This window comes from Channa argus, chromosome 11 (assembly GCF_033026475.1).
Source record: "Channa argus isolate prfri chromosome 11, Channa argus male v1.0, whole genome shotgun sequence".
Lineage (NCBI taxonomy): Eukaryota > Metazoa > Chordata > Actinopteri > Anabantiformes > Channidae > Channa > Channa argus.
In genome coordinates this window covers 588,428-613,191 of record NC_090207.1, presented here as the reverse complement: position 1 = coordinate 613,191, position 24,764 = coordinate 588,428, and the positions used below count along the sequence as shown (strand labels likewise).

At 40.0% G+C, this 24,764-nt stretch overlaps 1 protein-coding gene across 4 annotated transcripts; it reads left to right on the top strand.

Annotated features, from left to right (window-relative positions):
• The first annotated feature begins 60 nt into the window (after positions 1-60).
• Positions 61-22,878, top strand: LOC137135821 (phosphatidylinositol 3-kinase regulatory subunit alpha-like). Of its 4 annotated transcripts, none has more exons than XM_067520437.1 (17): positions 61-270; positions 2,111-2,308; positions 5,725-5,854; positions 8,371-8,463; positions 9,247-9,318; positions 9,478-9,594; positions 9,713-9,911; positions 12,218-12,300; positions 17,169-17,274; positions 18,177-18,275; positions 19,240-19,420; positions 19,502-19,627; positions 19,715-19,857; positions 20,100-20,276; positions 20,367-20,441; positions 20,532-20,702; positions 21,018-22,878. In XM_067520437.1, exons 3-17 carry the CDS (start codon positions 5,776-5,778, stop codon positions 21,205-21,207), a joined length of 1,911 nt encoding a protein of 636 aa, XP_067376538.1. In that variant the 5' UTR covers positions 61-270; positions 2,111-2,308; positions 5,725-5,775; the 3' UTR covers positions 21,208-22,878. The 4 variants fall into 4 exon arrangements, with proteins under 4 accessions (XP_067376538.1, XP_067376536.1, XP_067376537.1 ...); XM_067520435.1 differs by having other exon boundaries at positions 2,111-2,605; XM_067520436.1 differs by lacking the exon at positions 61-270 and adding an exon at positions 352-526 and having other exon boundaries at positions 2,111-2,605.
• The last annotated feature ends 1,886 nt before the right edge of the window (positions 22,879-24,764 follow it).

Below are 24,764 nucleotides of genomic sequence, written 5' to 3'. Positions count from 1 at the left end.
TTTATTAATTGTAATGAATTTTTTATGCGAAAAAAGTCCTTTATTTTGACAGCCCATACCGGAACTTTGTTGGATCAACGGGAACTTGACGCTAGACTCATTGCTAAAATTCAGACGGATCAACCACGACTGCCCTTATCTTGGAACTAATTGATACATTAACGGGTTATTTCGGTTTAGTACAATATCTGCGCGTCGTGTGTGTTCACTGGTCCATCATGGCGCTCGCTGTTTGCTCTGCCGACGGATTTTGTTGGTGAAAATCAAAAGGTGAGCGCTAGGGGCGACTGAGACATGCTAGCTAGCTAAGCTGGTAACGATGTTCATTGTCGTTTCCTGGAGCGATTCCGTCTGCTTCATGTCTCTTCCTTTTGTGATATCGTTCTGTACATTGTGTGTGTTTGTGTGCTTAAATATAGATTAAATATAAGATTAGATATAAGATTAAATATACACTTTAGCAGTTGTAGACTGGGACTAACATATGTCAGTGTAGTTTGAGGCTGTGAGCTGGAATCTTGATCAGGTTAGTAACATCTGTTAATACACGCCGTCGTTCTGTGATTAACTTTTGTGTTCATCGAGTGTAACAGTAAATAATCTTCTTTCAATGTTTATTATATTTTAGCACATCAAGTAATTCGGCAGATTTTCAGTCATGCTGCTTTTGTTAACTGGTAGAGGAAAAACGTTCAAATGTCAGTGATTTCCACTGTATACGGTAACTACCAGTAATATTACTCATCGATTAATGTGATCTGGGCTGATTTATTAGCATATGTCTGCCATAAAGATATTCCACACACACTCACGAGTGTGAAGCGATGAAAAGCCGCAAAAGGGACTCAAAACTACTGCGGATAGACGCAAATCCACGTCGATGACATGCAAAACCACAACAGTGAGATGCAGATTAGCTCCAAAGACCTTCAAATTACAATATTTAATCAATTGTCCACTTCTAGGAAACGGTGTTTAGTTGTAGATCTTGTGTTTCAAATAAGACAATGTTTTCTTGCTGGTTTGATCAAAGAAAGGCTGATTCAGCAGAAAGGAACACAGCTCGCTGCTAATGTTAGACATGAAGAAACGTTTAAAACTTGAAATCAAAACAAAATTTAAGTCTAATCTACAAACTAAATGTCACATCAGATGCATTCGACCCCATGATTTTCACTGTGTACCATCTGAACAACTTCCTGGGGGAAACCCAGTGTTTTTGACATGAACCTAACTGTTAAGAGACAGGAAACCTCTGTTTTTAGCATTTATCTATGGCTCAGTGTCTGCTGTACCACACTGAACGTGATCGTATCATAAAAGAGGACATCAAATGTTGGGTCAGATCAACATTACTGATTTATTATTTAAACCAGATTTGCAGATTTACTAAGACAAATTTCAAAAATGGTTTGATTTAAATTAATTTTCTGTTACTGCATACTAAATTCACCAAGTAAAAGAAAATCATACTAGTGTGATGGACTATAAAAAAAATTACTTTATTTAATAAGACAGATTCTTGTGTTTTTAAAGGAGAAGGATAACAGTAGTTATTAGATATTAGCATAACATAATTTTTTTAATAAACATGAATTTGTAAAACAACCAATTTTTGTTGCTCAACTTAAATTTATACATCTTTGTTAGTGATTTGTTAATCCGTTCACACTCATGACTCTGAGTAAATTGAATATTGGATTTTGCAAAGGCAATTATAAGAAAGCATAAGAATTCATGCTGTTCAGTTGTGTGGCTGACATGAAGTTCGATAGAACTGTAGGATCGTCAGCTTCAGCATGATTTTATGCTCTTGGAACATTGAATATCTCTAGTAAATTACATGATGGTCCATTTAACAGTTAATCAGAAAATATTGATTTTAAATTGTCCTGTTTTCTAAATGGATTTATTTATTTCATGTAGATATTCAGTTTTGTTCTTTAGGCCTCATTTTCTAACATCTTCATGGCTGATGTTTAATACTTGTTTGTATCTTGGTCAAAGGTTCAAGTCTAAAATTGAAAACGTTTAGGCTGCTGCTGCTGCTGCAGAAACCCATTTCCTCCTGCTTCTTGGCATTAAACTTTAACCTCCTCTCATCCCCAAGGTTGATCTGTTGACTCCCCAGATGTGGCCTCCACCTTTGCTGAGACTCCTGTTCATGAACGGCGAGGATGCTTTGAGTGAGCGGCTTTGGCTCGGCCTGGAGGGATGACAGGACATTAGTAGAGATGGAGACGGGGGAGGCAGATGAAAACGCCATATTTACATAGAGTCTCCACATCAGATCCTTCTCAGGAAATAAGTAAATCTTATTTTTATACATTTTTTAAAAAAAATATATATTCTTCAGAGCTGTTTTTGTTAGTTATTGTAAAGCCATACTCAGCTGACAGCAGCACACGTCAGGATGAGCTCAGAGGGTTTTCAGTACCGAGCGCTGTACGACTACAAGAAGGAGCGGGAGGAGGATATCGATCTGCACGTTGGAGATATTCTGCTTGTCAGTAAAGGAGCATTGCTGGCTCTTGGTTGTGCCAATGGAGCCGAAGAGCGACCGTCAGAGATCGGTTGGCTGCCGGGCTTCAATGAGACCACACAGGTAGGAGGCCACACTGTTTATTTTAAGTTTAGTGTTTAGATTTATTTACTGTAAAAGTGCATAACATTGAGACAGTTATCACAAGTTATGTAAAAATACTGCAAAAATAGAGTCAATATTAGAGAGTCAATATTGTTTTGTTTTTCATATTGATCTTTGCATTAATAGCTTTGTTTTCCAAATGTTTCTTAAATGCAGTGTTTACTTATAAGTTGTTTGCGATGTGTAAACTGTTATTTTGTTTACATGCTGATCTGGGCAAATATTTAATAAAAACTCTCAGGATCACCCCTGGGAATTGTGCTGAAAGTTAATCTGTAACTCATGTTAGTACATAAGTTATCTATGAAGTTCACTCTCACTATGATCCACATAGTGTGATTGCATCTGAATTGTGTAGTTTGCCTCCGAAGTCCCATGAAAAGCTGTCAATTCAATTCAATTCAATTCAATTCAACTTTATTTATATAGCGCCAATTCACAACAAAGTCATCTCAGGGCACTTTACAGAATAAAGTCAAGATTATAAAGATATATAAAGATATATCATAATTACATAATACATAATTTTCTCTTTGGCGCTTGTTGTATATATTAATAGGCATTGTAGTCAGTGACCCCAACAATGGCAGTTAAGGGTCTTGTTTTTCTTTTTAATATGTATTAGGTTAATGCGTAGTGGAGAAGACAATCAATCTGCTCATTTTGTGTGCAGCTATGGGAGCACATTCACTTCTATGGCAGACGGTGTCTGTTGTGACATACACAAATCAGCTACATCATCCCTTTTACAACTGTTTCTGTGGTACAGAGTGTTCACAGCATTGTTCAAACAAACAAAAAGAACGTGTACATGTTCTTTTTTTTTTTTTTACAGAGCAAGTGCACTTCCTAGAAGAGGTGTCAATAAATAGTCCAAACAATACCTTTTTTAATGAGCTTCATGTTATTGAATATTACCAACATCTCTCCTAGAGAATCTGCACGTCTGTCTCACTGGTTACTAAGGCTCTGGAGCTCCCCTGAGTTGAGGTGGAGATGGGAATGTTTTCCAAAGTTAAGAATGTTTATAAATTGCTCTTACTCCAAAAAAAATAAAAATAAGTCCAAAATTGCATCATTCTGAGAATGTTTGTGCAGTTACGAGTATTAGTAGTAAATATGGGCCCCGAGCTCTTTTTATGTTTGTTGAAATTTTATCTCTGCCTTCCAGATGTGAAGTGTTAGAAGTTGAACAAACTGTGTGGGTGTGGGGGTGGGTGGGGTAATTGATGTAATTCTTTACATATGAAGTTAAATGCATGTCAGGTGCACATTTAGAGCAAAATAAAGAAGTTACCTCAATGAAGAGCTATGTGCTCTCTTTGTGTCTTAGTGGGAATTTAAACAGTCTATATGCTGCTGTGCTAAAGTTTTAATCAGTCAAACTAATGCTTCTGAAGAATATTTTTACCACGTTTAATATTTGTCACTGACCTACGAGGGTTATATTTATTAACTAGAACGTTACCTAAAGTTCTTTTGTTTTCTAAACTTATTTTACCTTCGTATTCCTGTGTAGACATGCTGTCCACATTTCTCACCATAAATCTGTGCTTTGTCCATGTTTTTCTTAATTTATTTTTCTTCTTTTCAACATCCCTCCGCAGTTGATGCCATAATTGTTTTTGACAGAATAACTGGCTGGAATGTGCATAATGCAGGAAATTCACCTGTTTGGTCAGTGGAACAACTGAGCCCGCACCCTTCTCTCAAAATGATTCTGAAGGTTTTATATTATGGCTGTATCTAAGGCAGTTTGTGTTGACTCTCAGCACTGATCTTATCATTTCACAAGTTCCTTCAGTTGTGCACTAAAAATATTACACATGGGAACTGATATCATCTTTGACACTCTTCTCTTAACCGGCAAAGAATAAAGTCCTCCACAGTTTGCCACACATGCACATTCTGCTTTCTGCTTCACCCTGTGTATTCTTTATTTGAAATGCTGCTTGGCAAGTCCAGTTGGCAGGATGATTGACAGTTTAGATCAGTATTTTCAGTTTTGTATTTTCAGTTCACTCACTGTCTTTAATAAATGAGTATTGCATTTAAAATATAAAAAGTCAGGCTAAAAAGATGAGCTAAAAGTTTGTGTTTAAAAACCTCAACAATTTCTGTTGTAGTGAGATCCTGAGGCTGTTCAAACTGCTCTGAATAAACACTAAACTCACCAAAGATTTTTGTTTGTGTATCAGAGGATGTGAGAGCACGGACTGGTTCATACACTGGAAGCATGTCAGACAAGTAGACTGGTGCAAGAACCATAAGGGTGCTTTAAAAAAGTAAAAGAACTTTAAAATCAATACAGTTTAATGTGTTCTCTCCTTCTGGTTCTTGTCAGAACTCAGGCAGCAAAGTTCTGAAACAACTGTAACTGGAGTATTAAGGATTTGGGTCGACGAGAGAAGAGCATTAAAATAGTCCAGTCTCTGTGTCACTCAGAAATTAAAACAACTGTACTTTAGCAATATTCTTGAAGGTATTAAAAAGCAGATTTGATGACAGAGCCCACATGAGTTTGTAAAGTTCCGTTCTGAATTGACACCAAGTTTTCTTGGCTTGTGGATGGTCTAAGAAGTAAATTTTGTTGCCAATTTCTCTCACTGAGCCTTTGATCCAATAACTAAAATCTCTGGTTTGTTGTGGCTGAGTTGCATGAACTTCTATGACACCCAGGCACCAAGGTCTAAAGTACATTTTAAAAGGGCAGCAGATGGTCCAGTGTCATCAGGAGAAACAGGCACATAAAACTGAGTGTGAGCATAACTAAGGAGATGTGGAATCTCCCTTCAGGCAACACCACCTAGAGGTATAAAGTAGTGGTCCTAGGATTGATCCATGGGGAACTCCATAAGCTATTTCAAAGGTTTTTGAGTTAAGACTTGAAGTGATTATGGTTGCAGATGGGTATAATTTTACACAGCACACTCTAATTTTCAGTCACTGAGTAGACAGAGGTAACTGGTTAGGATTAGGTAAGGTTGAGACCATGAGAACATTATGAAACCTAACCTGTTGAGCTAAGCTACCAAAAAGCAGCAAGAAGTCTGAACTTTTCCCTCTGTGGCCAACAGGAGAAAGGTGACTTTCCGGGGACGTACGTAGAGTTTGTTGGCAGAAAGAGGATGTCCCCCCCTACACCAAAGCCTCGCCCACCCAGACCTCCATCTGCAGCATCTGCAAGGGCCGACTCAGAGTCAGAGGGTGAGTACCCAGCTCCACTGCAGTAAAAATCTCTTTATGTGCCTCTACAGTAGAGCAAATACGCTAAAATGATGTAAGATTTAACTGGTCATGTGCCATTGGTCTCTGCTAATGCCCTTAAATTTTTTTAAACCCCTCAGACAGCCTGAGGCCACCACTGTTTACTGATGGGCTTGCATCATATTCATTTTCATTTGTAAAGTAAAGTGCTTTATTTTATCATTACACATACAAGATGTACATTGAAATTGCTTCAGATGAAGGGTTAGTCCTGAGCCACTGCAACTGCCACCACTTTGGGTCAACCAGAACTTTTCCCTGACAAATGTTTTTGTGTAATGGCTGGGGAAACCGGAGCACCCGGAGGACACCTACGCAAACACGGGCAGAACATGCAACTAACCACTCACCCCGTGTTTTAACAAGTGTTAATTTTACTTGGTTTAATCACATTTTATAGGTTGAAATCTGAGATTCATTTTTTTCTTACAAATTTGTTAGGAAGGTCTGTGCACTGCACCCAGTATAAGAAATTTAAAGCTATTATTCTGAATTCCATCAAACGTGACCTGGAATTAAAGATTCAATTGATTGAAAGTGCAGGTTAATTGCTTTCATTATTATTATTATTTTGCATACTTAGTTTTTGTCTACTGTTAATTCATATTATATAATTTTAAAATAGTGGGTGCCAAAAATAAATAAATAAATAAAAATAGAAATGGCAGGGTGGCAGCAGGAAAGGTATCCGGCATAAAGACTTATGGCAAATCAACGTGCAGAACCCTGAAGGGCTGAACCGGAAGACATTGATTGACATAATTTTAAAATGATAAATTGAATATTTCTAGGTTTGAAAACTTGGTTGTCCTGGTTAATTTTTGTCTTCAAAAAGTGTAAATACAATCTTGTAATTTTTATTTTCATATACTTTGATCTACAGTTTTTTTTAGTTTTTAAATATTTTAGGGGACTGTAACTGTTGAAACATCTGGAAACTCCCCTCAAACTGTACAGCTCGAGTTGTAGCAACTAAAAAAATGCACTTGTTCTTTGGTGTCATTTTCAATAAGGCACATCACGCAGCAAACAACATTACCTTCTCTAACAATGAATAAAACCACGTAAACAAAGCAGCTGACCAGAATTTTCAGTAATAAAACAAGGGGAACCTTTCCAAAGTAGCTCATATCACAGAGTAAATAAAACCGTTACTGTGGTCAATACAGTAACTCAGATTAATTTTACATCTATCATCAGCTGAGCCCACAAGCCACAAACTCATTTAATCAACATTGATTTAAACCTAGTGTGTGTGTGTGTGTGTGTGTGTGTGTGTGAGAGATGGTGTCTCTCTACAGCCTCTCACAGCTACTACACATTTCTAGTTTTTCTAAGTTGTTGCGATTCATTGTGTCCATATTTTTTCTTTCGCTTAGTCTCTGTTTTCAGCCTGAAAATGTGTCACTCTGACTCACGCTGTTCGGTTTCCTTTAGCTGCTTCCTCACCAGAAGCTTTCTGTACAAAAACACATGCAACCACATCAGACACACGTCCTTTATGGACACTCTGAACTTGAACCATGAGGATGGAAAACACATTTTAGAAAAGCTCAGACTGTGTATGTTTAAAGCTTGGGGAACACACACACACACACACACACACACACACACACACACACACACACACACACACACACACATACGGAGCTGCTGTTTAATCAGGCTGTGGTTGCTGACTAAACAGAACTCAGCTGCTACCAACACAGGATGTGTGTGTGATTTACACTGTGTTGAAAAAGCTGGTGCCCTGGTTGTTGTTGTCTTTGTTACCTTTCTGTTTTACTGAGCTGCTCCTTCCTGCTGCTTTTACCAAGCGGAGCAGCTGGTGAGGCTGTTGCTTCCTGAACCTGTTTTACTTGCTGTAAACTTTTTGTGTAAAAATGTAAACATTTTGTTTTATTCTAATGAGTTCTGTCTTACATAAACCCCTTTTCATGTCCATGTTGTTCTGATGGCAGTTGTAACGTCACTCTCTGTTGCACATTCTGATGGTTGTTTTTGTTTTGTGCAATTTCAGTTTAGACCAATGTGTGATCTTTTTCTCATTCTCAAAAATTGTCCAGTCCAGAAGAAATATCCACTCACTGGCCACTTTGAGTTACACCTGTACAATCTAATGTAGTCCAACACAGGAGCCCTGCCAACTATTGCAATGTTAAAAACTGAGAAATGACAGTTAGTACTGCAGTGCATTATTTTAAGTGGTGGTTCTAATGTTTGGTCCACCCTGTTTAAAATCAATGAGGGGGGCAAAACTTGCCTCCTGTTTACAGGTCAGGCAGTGTAAAATACTGTGCATGCTCACACTGCAGTCAAGATGCTAAAACATTGTGGTGAACTATTTATAACAAGGTTTCCGGTTTTGTTTTTCCCTCTTCTTTATTCATCCTCTGCACATGTGGAGCTTCAAAAGATTTTTTTTTAGATGGTCTTATTTTTGTTGTTGTGTTTAGGCTTTTTGTTGCCAGACCTGCCAGAGCAGTTTGGACCCCCAGACACGGCCCCTCCCCTTCTGAGTAGACTGATGGAAGCCATAGAAACCAAAGGTACCAAAGATCTAAACATAAACAGTACATACATGATGATGTGTGGCAGGTTCTGCTTTTCCTGAACTGTGTGAGAGGAACACAAAAAGTGGAACTTGTCTCCTGGGCAGTTCAGTCTTTCCCGTGGACACCTTTCATCTGGTTAGTTAAACACATCAGCTGGTTGAAAATCTGTGTAAATAAGCTCAATGACCAGCTTTTAATCATTTACAATCCTATGCAGTGTACCTGCTTTTGTTCACGCGTTAATATTTCAAGCACTTCTAGTGTTAGATCTTCTGAACTACTTCTTCAGTAGCACAACAGCAGACACTCTCTGATGAAAGTTGAAATTTGATGCTTGGTCACAGTAATAGTCCTGTTTTTCTATATCTTTATTTTCAGATGATTTAATTCAAGATACTGTTCTGATTTTACTAAGATGGATGGACTTACTGTACATTTCACAAGTTTTCAGAAATGTTTTTTAATTGAACCTTCTTGCTACGTTCTTTAGTAATTAATTCACAAATGGTACAAACTTGCAGTATCACACCTAAATGACAAAAACACAAGTCAAAAAAGCTACAGGTGAATCTTTCCTCTGCAAAGACCTTCGACCAGCCCATACGGCAACAGTTTCAACCTTCTTTCAACTTTGATTCTTAGATTCTGTGCAACTAAATGGGTATTAAAACACTTAACGCCTGAACTGTAGAATGTGATTAAATACACAGCTTCTATTATTTTCTGGCAGTGTTGGCATTTGTTTATGTGCATGTGTTACTCGTGTCTGGTTTGCAGGTATGGAAAGCCCCAGTGTGTATCGCAGTATGAGTGGAGGAGGTTTGGACACCCGGCAGGTGGCCGATGCGGGTGAGGAGTTGCCCTCTAATGTCAGACATGTTGGACTCATATTGTTTGTAGATCACTAAACACAAGATGGACTGTAGCAGAACAGTCCATGTAGGTTTTTAGAGAGCAACAGTGAATATAAGTGATGAACCCATAATAAGCTGAAATGTTTGTTTTCAGACCTTGAGCAACTGGATGTTTTAACCCTGTGTGATGGGGTGGTCCGCTTCCTCCAGGATCTCCCCGGTCCTGTCCTCCCCACTGTGCTGCAGGGTGACATGATCCACGCAGTGCAAGGTCAGCAGAAACTAGACCCCAAGACTCATCTTTTCCCAATGTTTCTAAAATAATTTAGATTTTTTCATAGTCAACTTAATGTTTGCTCACAGTTCTGTCCTCCTATTTCTATCTGTAGAGGTTCGAGACCTGGAGGAATGTGCCCAGGTGCTGCGGGGAGTGGCGAGCTCAACGGCCTGCCCTGCCCAGTATGGCCTTACCCTGCTCAGCGTGGTCCGACACTTGGCCCGGCTCTGTCTGCACTGCCCCAGGAACTATCTGAACCCCCGAAACTTGGCTGAGAGCTTCAGTCCATTGCTGTTCAGACAGACTGCAGGGTCAGTAGCTAACATACACATACAGCTAATGGCAGCAGCTGTTATGCTGAACCATATAAGGTGATATAATGTAACTCTCTCTTCTTGGAGCTAATGATGAATTGTTAGAAACAAACCCATTTCTGTGGCTTTTCTGTAAAATGGTGACAATTTCACCTTTGTGCAGTAAAAGACACATCAGTAGAAAGACATAGAGTGCATCCAGAAATTACGGCTTAACATTTTCTACATTTGATGTTACAGCCTTATTCCAAAATGGATCAAATTAAAATTCTGAGATTCCTCACAATTCTAAAAACAATACCCTGTGATGACAATATGAAAGTAGAAATGAAATATTCTCATGTACCTAAGTATTCACAGCCTTTGTCATTCGAAATTGAGCTCTGGTGCATCCTGTATCCACTGATCATCCTTTGTTTCTACAACTTGACTGTAGCCCGTCAGTGGGAAATTCGGTTGATTGAACATAATTTGAAAAAGCATACACCTGTCTGTATAAGATCCCACAGTTAACAGTGCATGTCAAGCACAAACCAAGAGATGAAGTCCAAGGAATTGTCTGTAGACCTCAGAAACAAGTGCGGTGCAGAAACTTTTCTGTACCAGCATTGAAGGTCCCAATAAGCACAGTGGCCTCCATCATTTGTAAATGGAAGAAGTTTGGAACCAGAAGGACTCTTCCTAAAGGGGCCAAAATGAGCGATCAAGAGAGAAGGTCACTCTGAAAGAGCTCCTGCATTTCTGTGGAGAGAGAAGAACTTTCCAGAAGAACTATCTCTGCAGCAATCCACCAGTCAGTCCTTTATAGTAGAGTGGGCATACGGAAACCACTCCTCAGTAAAAAGGCACATGACAGCCCACCTTAAAGACTTTCAGACCATGACAAACAAAATTCTCTGGTCTTATGAAACAGAGATTGAACTCTTTGACCTGAATGCCAAGTGTCATGTGTGGAGGAAACCAGGCGCTGCTCCCCACCTGGCCAATACCATCCCTACAGTAAAGCACGGTTGTGGCAGCATCATGCTGTGGGGATGTTTTTCAGTGGCAGGAACTGGCCATCTTTCAACAGGATAACGACCCTAAGCACACAGCCCAGATAACAAAGGAGTGGCTACGGGACATCTCTGTGAATGTCTTTGAGTGGCCCAGTGCCAAGACTGGAACCCGATTGAACATCTATGGAGAGATCTGAAAATGGCTGTGCATCGATGCTCCCCATCAAACCTGATGGAGCTTGGAGAGGTACTGCAAAGAAGAATGGAAGAAACTACCCATCAATCATTGTTCCAAGCTTGTAGCATCATACTCCAAAAGACTTGAGGCTGTAATTGGTGCTAAAGGTGCTTCAACAAAGTATTAAACAAAGGAGGTGAATACTTATGTACGTGTGATTTTTTTTTTTAATTTATATTTATTTTTTCAATAAATTTGCAAAGATTTCCAAAAAACTTCTTTCATGTTGTCATCATAGGGGATTGTTTGTAGAACTTCGAGGAAAATTAAGTGAATTCATTTTGAAATAAGGCTGTAACATAACAAAATGTGTGAATATTTCTGGATGCACTGTACAACGTTTACTTTGTTTGGTCAAATCTGAAATGATCTCCTTATTTTGTGTAATCGGGTTTTATTTTTCTGAACACGTAATCCAAGAGCAACATCATACAATTGCAAAGACCCTCATTGAAACAGGTGAACATGAGGTCAAACAATTCACAATGATATTTATTGGCCACAGAGAAACAAAGTCTTCTCTCACTCATTTTGGCCTAAATGGTAAAGATGGCTTATCTTATTCTTCATATAGCTGAAATGTGCAAGAAACCTTTAAATCACAAAATAAAAGACTCAAACTACGTCAGAATTTGTGCTTGTGAAATAAGTGTGGAACTGTAGAGCTTGAGAGCAAAGTGGTTCCCATTAGAAAACAATTTATTATTTATTTTTTTGAAATGCAAAATAAGGTTCTGTTTAAATGTCCCTGGTAGATTATTCTTAATGTACATATGGTCAAAGTTTTAAGCAGGATGGAAACAAAAAAACTAAAATTGTAGCTTTTGACCATTTTCTTGTACAAACCTTTTTGCATTCTGCAGATTCTTCAAGCCTCGAATAGTTTTTGGTCTGATGAATGTTTTTCTAGGGTGATTTATTTTCAGTCAGTGACTTCATACATTTTTCTAAGACACTGAAAACAAAACTGACAGAATAACCAGGTCCCTGTGTGAGGAATAGTTGTCATTGCCCTTTAATGTCTGTGTATGTGTAATGTTGATGAATAGGGCTCCATTTCTGTGCAGGTCTGACTGCAGTCTGGATCCTCTGGTTCAGGTCCTGGAGGTTTTGATAAGCAGTGAGCTCAACATGAACCAGGCTGCACCAGGTAACACACACTTATGACTCTCCACATGGTGGTGAAGACAGATTCACCTGCTTTAACAGGCAGTTTCATCTGAATGTGTTAGTTTATAGCACTATTTTATTAAAAAGAACAAGATTGAAAGAAAGCTTGAGACTTTTCATAAGACAGCAGGTTGTGTGTTGATCAGCTGGATGTGACTTCATCTACAGCTACTCCTCAATGATGGGTTTCACTTCCTCTAATAGCATCACAGCAGCATCACGCAGTATGTATGTCACTGTCACATGTCCCAGCTGTTGCTGAGTGTGATGAAATGTCAGATGTTCGTCACATCTTTCCTAAGATGAGTTTATGGAGAGAGACAAGAACAAAACAGAAAATATATATAAATACAAAAATGAAATGTATTTGTATTTCAATATCGCCTGCCCCGATTGATAATGTAGTTAATTTTTTTAGCCGTATAGTTTTTGATTTATTTAACACTGCTCAACTGTCCGTTTTTAGACTGTACATTAAGATAGGTGGTTTTGAGAAGTTTAATAGATCAACATGTCTAGTACATATGTCCAGTACACACAGTATTGTTGTTGATATACAAATAGTACCCGGTTTTAGTGTTCAAATGATGTTAGTGGTCATGTAGTTGTGGAATTAATTGTACAACATTTTTCCACATTTTTTTTTTCTAAATAGAAATGTTCTCCAACACATCTGAATCTGGAGAACAGACAGCAAACATGTTTTTCCAGTGAGGCTCCTAGTGAGCAGTCAGGGAAGAGCAACGATATCTGTTTCAAGTTAAGCTTCTCATTTATTTTAATTGGATAACTATGACTGTCAGACTGAGCACAACATGTTGGGGTTTATTATTTAGTTTATTATTATTGGAGCTGGGAAAGGCAGATCGGGATGAGAGTGTCTCTCATAAGTGTTCTGTCTGTGTCTTTTCACTGCATGTATTAAGAATCAAATCACACCCTGTTAGCTCATTTCCCTACTCCATATATAATGTTCACTCAATAATTCAATTTAACTTTATTTATATTGCGCCAATTAACTGCAGTAATCTCAAGGCACTTTACAGAATAAAGTACACTAGTGAGCAGTCAGTTGACATTTTGGACAATTGCTGACCATTGTCACGTTGCTTCAGCACTGTTTGTCACACAACATGCAGCATTAGGGAGCATTGGATTGTGGGATTGTTTCAGAAAGTTGTGTACATGCCAATCAAATACAGCCAAATATCACCAGTGTAGATTTCACCTGTCTGTCAAGCAAACACATCTGTGTCACTGTCAACTGATCAGTCTTTGGATTCATCACCATTTGTCCTGACATTCTGAAGTTTCCCATGTGTATGTATCACAAATATGCAAAGTTAAAATCTCGCAACTCTGTTGAATCACACTTCAGAATATTAGAAAAAATGCCAGAAGGGGAAAGGTTTGGTTCAAATATCCCCAACTGTTTTAAATTGTTGGCATAGATTTGTCTGCTTTCACCATACAGACAAGCCACATCAGTTGACTCGGTATGTGTCTGTTCTGTTTGCTTTCATAGCTGCAGGAATTTACTTATTTATGAAGTAATGTTGTTTGTTTTGTCCTGTTGGCCATCGCGTAAGTTCAGCGTGGGGTCGCCACAGCGGATCATTAGTCCCCATGTTGATTTCTCACAGGCTTGTGAGCTTATGATTTTAGGTCATGCATGTCCTTACCTCCCTTACTCACATATGTATTACCCTGTGCTGTTTGTGCTACAGACAGATGTGGAAATATGGATTAACACATTTTGGATTTCTTCAGACATCTGTCTAAAAGGTGTTGAATCCTGGCAGTCACAGATCTTCAAGCCATGGCTGCTTTATATTAGGAAAGGTGGTTAAGTACTGTGGTTTATCTTTATTAAAGTGGTGAAAAAGCTTCAATTATTGAAGAAAACATGAGCTGCTCTGCTTTTCAATAAAACTCCTACTGCCTAGGAAGCTGTACCCACACCACCAAGATGTACATATAACTTAACCAATACAGACTCCTGTGGTCAGTGTATTGCTCAGTCTTTCAGTTGGTGTATTGGTCACTGTGATGATCAGTCACTCACTTTGTCAGTTGTACATTACACACAAAAACGTTAGGGATATTCAGCCTTCTGCTAAAATTTGAGGATGCATTATAACCTTTACAGGTGAACTTAATTTGACCTTCTCTAAACTTTTAAGAGCAATAGTCGAAGGAAACAGTCCTCTTCTTCATGCTGTTCACATTTTGACATCATGACCAAGACGACTCCTAACATTTGACAAGTTATTGAGGCATTGACATTTTTTGTTGTGTAATAACAACCACTGTTGTTAGCTTGTGTTTTAATAAATAGTTTGAGATAAAGAAATTATCATTGCATGCTTCTAATTAAATGCCCTATTTTCACGATATAATATCACTGTAGAATGAAAACCTACTTTGTTTTCCATAAATTTCTCCCAAAAGTCAAATATCCCTAACTTAATATTGTAGTTTGGTCAGTCAGTGTATTGATCAGTCAGTTGTTTGGTGTGTTCAGTCACTGTCAGTCGGTAGGTCAACATGTTGATCTGTCAGCTGGTTAGTTACGGTGTATATCAGTAAATGGATTGACGAGTTAGTTGGTCTGTTAAAGAGTCTGTGTGTCGATCAGGTTGTGTATTGATCCGTCAGGCTGTGCAGCAGCTAAAAAGATGACATCATCCATCCACAGAGTAAAGAATGCAGCAGAGGAAGAGAGGGAGGAGGAGAGGGGTGTGTTGCCTCGGTGATATCGCTGCCATCACGGGATTGGCTGGGGGCAGCGGTGATGTCACACATCTCCAAGCTGCTCTCCTGAGCTTTGAACTGAGGCTGAAAGACCGAGGGGAGACGGGCAGAGATGAAGTTGCGTTGTTTAAAATGTGCAGAACATGAAGACAATGCAGATATCGGATTAATGCAAAGGGACTTTTTTTTTTTTCCCTCTATGTGGAGGAGTATCAGCAGAGGTGAAAATGTGAGAGAGCTGCCTGCAGGTTCAAAGAGAAAAATGTAAAATAGAAAATTCTGCAGCTTTCACTTCAGTGCAGACAAGTTAATATTAGAAATGAGGGGATAGTCCAAGACCCAACATTAGAGCCCAGATGGGAACGTAGCACAGACTTGTTTGCTTTTTGAGATGACGTCAATTTTTTCGAGGCCGGATTGGATCACTTTGCTGAGGGCAGGTGATGATGGGATCCAGGAAAAAAATGGATCCTTGTTCTATTTCACCTCTGAAGCTCTCTGGATGTGTGTGAAGGCTTAGACGCTGACATGGAGCGAGAGGAGGGAGGCAGGGCCGAGGTAGATATGGTGAGAGGACGGGAGAAGATTCTCTGCTACATTAACATGCAGAGCCCAGGTAGGAGCTCAGACCTGATCCTGTTAGGAGAGCAACACCTGGAGGCAGTTTGCTCAGTACTGAAAAGATGCTTGTTGTCCTGAGACACTGAGCTGTTGTGTGTAAAATGATGTTTTGATCAGCTCTATATTCTGTCATGGTTTTGTACAGTTAATAGACATTTTATTAAACCTTCACATATGTGTAAATTAATGTGCCTTAAGCTGGACTTGTGCTTGTCCAAGAGGCTTGTGAATGTCTTTACGAAACTACACAGAGAATCACGTTATAACCAAAAGACCAACGCTCACTCCTCCCCAAACCAAACATATGCGTCACACAAACCAGTTGGGTCGTTTAGCTCACTCAAGATATATTTTTTTTCTGAAATTTTGGTGTGAATCCTTTAAGCATCAGAATTGACCTACATTCATTTTTCAGACTGAAAATCGCTGCCCGTTATGTCTTTCTGTCATGTAAATCAAAATGTGTTTTACTAATGTAGAGATTGACGCCGTAAGACCCCAGTGATTCAGAAAACACACTTTGGTGTCTCTTAATTGTTGACAAATATATTTAGTCTGGATCGTTTGTCAAATAAAAATTCCAGTTTGAACAGTTGAGCCAATATTCAGACAGTGATGTGCAACAATCTGCGCCAATAAACAGTCATAGCATCAGCCATCAACAGCCATCACTTCAATTTCCAGCACACACAGTGTAGAGGAAATCAATGTTACAAACTGAGAATAATTTTCTTTCTTTCTTATGAAGTCAATTTTTCAAATCTAAGGATTTGAAATATTTATTGGTTTTGTATTGTTGCTTTAGATAAAATAAGAATTTATCCACATTTTCAGCTCTGAAAACTGTTCACAACATTATGATGTTTGACACACTTAAATATTAGTTTGACAATAAGAATGGAAACAATGGTTAGTTGCTGTATTGTGAACTTTAGATAAAAAAAACACTTATCTGAATTATCTAATTTCAACTTAGAAAAGAAGCAGAGCTTGTAATACGTTTAACCATGTGTACACTCAGTGTTTTCAGTCCACCTGTTCATACAGACGGAGGGGATCCTTTCCTAACATGCCTGCACTGAAAGAGCAAGCTAGGGATGAGACAAGGCCTCTGCAGTCTGAGTCCCTTGTATCAAGTTGGAATCTCCATCTTCACAGTGGACAGTGTACTGTCAGCATTTTGTCTTTAGGCAATTATTAAGATGAGGGATAAATCTTATTACTGTGGCTTAGCAAGGTGGAGGTCATCAAAACATGATCAAACCTAAAAATTGGCATTGGCAGTTATTAGATACATTAAATACAAGCTTTGCCTGTTACGTGAGAACAGAGAAACGTTCCATTCAGATGAAGACATCCGTAAGCTCAGACATTAATGATTAACTTTAACACTAACATTTTTCAGTTGCTGTGGCCTAGTGCTCATTAGCCTGAATCACATTTTAAATTTCCTTTCCTCTCTCTTTATTTCAGCTTTACCCCCTAAACCGGTGAGGTCCTCAACTCCTGCAGCTTCCAGTAGCTTCAACAACAGCATAGCTCTGCAGGATGCCGAGTGGTACTGGGGAGATATTTCCAGGTAACCCCCAAAGACCCACACATCCACCCCAAAGCTTTCTTAATGTGCATTTTTTCTATGTGAATGGGATTTTCAGCAGCAAACCTACATTTCTAATAAAATGCATTGAATGTGGACACAAAATTACTTGTATTGCCAGAGCTAATGTCACTGCTCTGCATTGTAAACGTGCATGTAGTTTCTTGTCTTGTGTGTCTCTGACCACAGGCCACACAGACACTCACACCTTGCAGGCTTGTGTGACTGTGTTTTAGAATGTAAACACTGTGAACCAATCAGAAAATGACATTTTAATCCCGGGTTACTCATTTCTCCACGGTGACGCAGCTTCCTCTCTTCATTCACTGCTGCTCTCCTCCTCACTGAGCAGGGCCGGAGGGCGTAATTGAATGGTGTGTTTGAGGACAGCAACATACAAATCATACTGCTCAAGTTGTCAATGTCTGTATGTATTGAGTGGCTGGTTCTCTTCCTACATGTAAAACAGTGAGTGAAGTGGACGCTGGCAGACACTGCTGGTCAAAATAGTTGTGGGGACACACGCAGAGACTAAGAATTTAAAAAACTGGACAGTTTACACTTTAAAGCTGTTTCCACCAATTGTCACAGATTTGTAGTTTCTGACAGTCTAGAAGAAGCAAACACCTGACGACTGGAGTTGTGAGGTAGACAAACCCACAAATTATTTTACAACAGACACTTACGTGTCTGCCAAAACAAATATAGCAGAGACCAGCATTTTATGAACAGGATTAGCTTTCAATACAAAGAACAAAGAAAAAAACAGTTTAGTTTCACACCTTCCAGGTAACGAGGCTCCACAAAATGGCTACAGATGCTAAATGAGATGAATGGTATTCAGAGAGTGATGTATTAATTTTGGTCTGTGTATGTGTTTGTAGGGAGGAGGTGAACGAGAAGCTGAGAGACACAGCTGATGGTACGTTTCTGGTCCGAGACGCCTCCACCAAGATGCACGGAGATTACACTCTGACTCTGAGGTGACCTGACTCAAACACATTAATCACACACAAATTACACATAATTACACATGTGCAGTAAAAAAGGGCAGGTGATTATAGTCAAGTTGATTCAAAAAACACTGAATCTGCGAGAGCAGGATGAACCAAAAGGTCAAGTAAATCTGAAGACTGCAATGGTCTCTGATTATAGTGAAATAAAATGCTTATTTAATGTCTAATTCAGTTTCAGCAATCACTCAGTAGGATCCTATAATCAGCTAATCATCATTTGTTCCGCTGCTGTCAAACGCTGCTTTCTTCAGGTTACTTATGTTTTTTAAAATAAGAGGAGCCTAATTCATTAAATGATCACCATGACGACATTCAGCTGTACATCGACATTAAATCAACAGTTCCCTCCAGCTTCACCCCCCCTGCATTATTGAGATTACATTCTGAATGCTCCCTCATTAAAGCAACACAAAAGTCTTTCTCCTTCTCGCCGCACATTTAAAACCTCTTTGGTATTTTCGACAGTGACTTCTCTTTGACTCCTACACAAATCTCCATCACCAAAATGACTGTTTTGCATCATAACTGACCCTCCCAATGCTTTTTTTTCCTGCTGCATCTGACTGTACATGAAACTTGACTACTGCACTCCCAGTCTTTATGGCATCAGGCAAAGTGCTTGGTAGCTCCGGGTTATTCAACACTCTGAGCACATTTAACAGAAGAGGTCAAACACTTTACCCTTACAGCCTGTGTTTTATCACCTCTATCATCTTGGTAGAAGAAAGTAAAAGAATTTGCTGGTCATCAAACCACAGTTTTATCTGCAAGGTGAAGCATTTTCAGAGATGGTTGTAGTACAGTGCTGATTTAATCTGCAGACTCCTCGTCCCTTTTAGATAAAAGTGCAGATTGCTGGAAACCAGTTTAGATCAGATTAACATTGATGTTGGTCACTGCTTTGGTTTAATCTGTGAATATTCACCTGCAGGAAAGGAGGCAACAACAAGCTGATAAAGATTTTCCACCGGGAGGGAAAATATGGCTTCTCTGACCCTTTGACCTTCAGTTCAGTGGTGGAGCTTATTAACCATTACCGCCATGAGTCTCTGGCCCAGTACAACCCCAAACTGGATGTGAAGCTGCTCTACCCAGTCTCCAAACACCAGCAGGTCTGTGACACAGGCTGATGATCAGCTGATTTAGCTTTTCAGTACAGAAGACTGGTTGTCTGATGTTGTGGTGGTGTTTAGGACCAGGTGGTGAAGGAGGACAGTATCGAAGCTGTGGGGAAGAAGCTGCATGAGTATCACCTGCAGTACCAGGAGAAGAACAGAGAATATGACAGGCTGTACGAGGAGTACACCAGAACATCACAGGTACACCGGAGTACAGTACTCTGCTACTCTGAGGAGTTACCAACATGTGTCTCTAACTCCTCTGTCCTCTTTTCTTTCGTCCCTCAGGAGATCCAGATGAAACGGACGGCCATCGAGGCCTTTAATGAGACCATAAAGATCTTTGAGGAGCAGTGTCAGACTCAGGAGCGCTTCAGCAAAGAGTACATCGAGAAGTTTCGTCGAGAGGGCAACGAAAAGGAGATTCAGAGGTAGGGTGTTGCCACGGCAACTGTGATTAAATCTTTAAAGTGCACGCACACACACATAAGGGTGGCCTTGTTGCTACAGCAACAGAGCACGCAGGAAAGAACCGCTTGCTGGAAAATTTGGTTAGAAGCAGAAAGTTTAGCGAAAAAAATGTTTTCTGGGTTCTGGCACATCTAAATTTGGAGCTTGTGAACTTGAGTTGGGTCACGAAATTTAAGTGTTTCTAAAACCATCTGTGTCTCAGAATCATGGACAACTATGACAAGCTGAAGTCTCGGATTAGCGAGATTGTGGACAGCAAGCTTCACCTGGAGGTGGATCTGAAGAAGCAGGCTGCTGACTACAGAGAGATTGACAAGAAGATGAACAGCATCAAACCAGACCTGATCCAACTCCGCAAGACCAGGGACCAGTATCTCTTGTACGCCCCATTGAGACACACACACAGACCAAATCAAAGCTGTGTGGTCCAACATGTTATACTGACACTTGGGGTTTGTGTGTGTTTCAGGTGGTTGACCCAGAAAGGAGTACGTCAGAGGAAACTGAACGAGTGGCTCGGTCTGAAGAACGAAACCACAGAGGAGTAAGTCTGATGTATAGAATATTGCTGACATCCCTACAGTGTGTCACTCTCTAACACGTGCTCTGTGTGTGTGTTTGGTTTTTGCCACAGCGAATACAGCATGGTCGAGGATGAGGAGGACCTTCCTCACCATGACGAGCGCCTGTGGCGTCTGGGAAACATCAACCGCAGTCAGGCCGAGGCTCTGCTCAGAGGGAAGAGAGACGGCACCTTCCTGGTCCGAGACAGCAGCAAACCAGGTTGCTACGCCTGCTCTGTGGTGTAAGTCTTCACGTGTTGTCTGTTACCTGTCCAGCCGGGCGTCTCAACAGCTCGTGCTGTTTTTGAGCTTCCCCTGACTCTGAGGACATATTCGCACAGTTTCATCTCAGGAGCTCGAAAGGTTTATTGATGTTGGCAGGTTGTTTCTTTGATCTTAATCAGATCTTCACCAGGTTTTATTGGAATGTTGTGAGTGAGGCTGCAGAAGAGAATCTGCATTTTTATATTTTTCTGTCCATTTTCATTCCTGTTCACTCCTTTCCTGTCTGTGTAATTTCATCTTCGTGTCTCTGTCTCCCTCTCTTCCTCTCTCAGTGTGGACGGGGAGGTGAAACACTGCGTCATCAACAAGACGAGCACCGGTTATGGTTTTGCGGAACCCTACAACCTGTACGGCTCCCTGAAGGAGCTGGTGCTGCACTACCAGCACACCTCGCTGGTCCAACACAATGACTCGCTCAATGTTACGCTGGCCTTCCCTGTCTACAGCCAACAGAGACGGTGACCCGCTGGCTTCCTCCCGATACACGCACTGTTATAGTTTGCACACACGTGGCCACCGGATCACCAAACCAGAAGTAGAGCAGTCGTCACACCTCACAATCAAAGTTCTGTGCAGTCATTTTAACAGACGGAGCAGAAGGTGAGAAGTCACATCTGTTGAACTGCAGCAAAGATCTTGGTGCAGATCAGTGGATCAAAAACTGGGTGAATGGAACGTTTTTATCATTTCTGTTCATTATGAACACAACACGTCACCTCCAGGTCGACTCGTCGGACTGATGCATCATTATTTTTTTTGGGTTCAGTGATCACTGGTTCATACTATATGTTTCATTTTCATAAACACTCAACATTATTAGTGCTTTTTTCCTCAGTACACTTCTACACATCAACAGAGGAGTAAACGATTCACTTCTTTGCAGAGCAGCCGACACGAGCCGTGTTTTACCTGCAGGACCCGTGTTTTGACTGTCATGTGAAAAACATCTGAAGTTTTATTATACAATCGCGTCATGAATCAGAAGTTCCACTGAGCTGCAGACAGTGCTGTCAGCCGAACGCTGAGCAACAGCAGGAGGTTGTTTAGCATCTGTGGTATTTAACTCAATTCACAAATGTTTAGCTGCAACTTTCATGGCAGCTAAGTTTGTGGTTCAGCTCCGTGTAGAATGATGCAGCTAAAGTGTCGTGACTTGACCGATGATATTAATAATCAATCTTCTGCCCAAATTGCTTCATATGCAGTGCTGCACAGTTTACCTTCCACTTTTAATGATTCAGGTTTGGTTCCATGCTACATAGACTGCGACCCTGGCTCAAATACTTTAACTTCCTTTGAGAATCAAAACTGAAAAAAGCAAAACTAAGTCCCTGCAGTCGCACAGGTAGGGATGCTGCTCACCTGTCACCTGTGCTGCACTATACTGTCATCAGAGATGGACTTGCCACTCCAGGTCACGATCACATGGGAAAGTTCAGCTTTTTGTTTGTTTGCTGCTTTTAAGCTTCACTACAACCGAACGTGCAGATTTTCAGAGATGGGAGAAACTTCTCCGTCACCATCTGAGTTATTGAGCTTTGCAGTATCAGTCCTGCATCCTTTCAGCAGTTATTAGATACATTAAATACAAGCTTTGCCTGTTACGTGACAACAGAGAAACGTTCCATTCAGATGAAGACATCCGTAAGCTCAGACATTAATGATTAACTTTAACATTTTTCAGTTGCTGTGGCCTAGTGCTCATTAGAGCAGACGTTTCTAATTTACTGCAGAAAACCCAGTAATTCTCTGCTTTTGACTTGTGAAAAGTGATGTGTGTAATTTGTGAATGGCCTGTTACTTTATCCCCTGAACGTCTGAGGTTTTCTGCAACATTGATTAAACCTAGTTCTACAGCTTGGCTTCATGTGCACGTTTGAAACGTGAGGCTTCAGGGCTGTTGTGTCCCGTGTGAATTTGACTCACAAGCTCCAGTTTAATGTCCCCGCTCTTCTGTCTGTGGAGAAACATGGTACTGAAAGGTCAGAGGTCAGAGCTGATCTGCTCTTTAGCAGAGTTAGTGGAGCTGAACTGAGGTCGTCTGGTGTAAAGTCCTCATTAACTTGACACTGAACTTGTGATCCAGAACTGGACCGGACTCTGAACCTACAACCTGATGATGATGATGATGATGGTGATGATAGAAAATGGAGGAGAATCCACAGAGAGACATTGGTTTTGTTTTTTGTGTTTGGAAACACTGTGAGTGACTCTGAATAAGGTTAAAAATGAGGGTGATCAACCCAGATTTTATACCTTGAGAGGGGAAGGGGGGAAAAAAAAGAACTCCACCCTGCATTTCACCCTGCCCCCACCCCCCCAAAAGAAAACCCACCAGTATTTTTCCACCACCTGTTGTTTTTTTTTTTTTTTTTTTTTTTAGAGTGACCATTCGTCATTTTAGCATTTGTTTAATATCTGCACAGTGGACAGATGATTCCCTTATTCCTTGTTTTCACTAAATTCCTGTCGGCACAAGTCCTAAGAACTCACTTTGATGTTTGCATCGAAACATTTCTGAGAGCTTCATGGACGACAAGCAGCTCAACTGAAACATATGTCTATATGGATTATTTCTTTCTTTTAATTTTTATGACTTGTTTTAATAGAAACCAGGTTCAGGACATGGAACTTTCTGTATCCATGGTTACAGTCTCTTATTTGAGGTTTAGCTTGTTCTACCTTTGGATTGATTTGGAATTAAGTAAGAAGTTTTTTTTTTCTTCTTTTTTCTGTAACAATTGTTTATATTCTGTTAGAGAAGAAACAATTCAATACATGTCAAATTAAAACCAAACTGATGAACCAAAACGTGTAATATTAGACAATAAGAAGTCAAAGAGTTAAATGTTTGGGAACTGATGAATAAAACTAAGACCTTTATACTTACATCATCAAACGTCTGTTTTGTTTAAAGATCAACAGAATCTGCAGAATCCAAAGGTAAAAGATGACTTATCCATAACCCTCCTTTATTTGTGTGTGTGTGTGTGATATCCATCCCCTCCCTCATTTTGTGTTATTGTTTGGCAGAAATGAACCTGATGGTATCATCTAGCTGAGGCTACAACTAAAGATTGTCGTCCGCTGATTGATAATGTTGCCTTATTGTTGTGGTTAGATCGGTGGTACAAAAGGTTCTTGGACCATTTACAGAAACCTGGTAGAAATCAACTTGTAATCAAGGAAATAGCCCCTAAAAAAACTTCCACATCTCCTGGAAAGAAGCCAATGAGGCCATGATGGAGCCTGTTTTTCCCATCTGGGAGAATGATGATCTGCAGCTAAAGAGAGACAACAGGTTCATTTAATACCTGATTGAATGAAGAAACTTATCGTTTAAAGTTTTTGAGAAGTTAAACATGCGATTTTACTTTGAGGCAGCAGAACCACATTGGTTAAATCAAATGGTGTTTTCCACAGGTCTGTTGTAGCCAAATTAATGCAGTCGTCCTCTAACTGCATGACTTTCTTTGATGTTGGGGCCAAGGCCACCAACTCCTTCTGAGCCATGGAACAAGGTGTCCCCCCGCCCCCAGCTGGATGTTGGCGTACAGCTCATTACGCTCGCATCACACTTCAGAATACTGTCGACACCAGCCGACTCCAGTCCTCACATAATATTTACAACATTATCTAAAAGATTCCAGTACAATTAAAACTTAACCAACTTTAGGAAGAACTGCTAAAGAAACTGTCACATCATGGATTTTTAGAAGCTTCAGAATTTTCTTTAGTCACTTATTTTTTGCTTTTGCTTATCCTGTAATTTCAGCGTCGCAACAGTGGATCATTTGTCTGCATGTTGATTTGGCACCGTTTTTATGGCGGATGTCTGGACACAAACCAGCCCCGTTTCGAAAAGCTACACTGTTAACCAAAGAATTGGAGAAAACGTGAGAGATGAAGACCTGAACCAGCCACATCCACACTGGCTTCTTAAAGGCCATAAAGCATTTAACAATTAAAAGATTTGTGGTGAGGTTTTCTCTGCATCGTGTTAGTTTTACTTTAGTGAT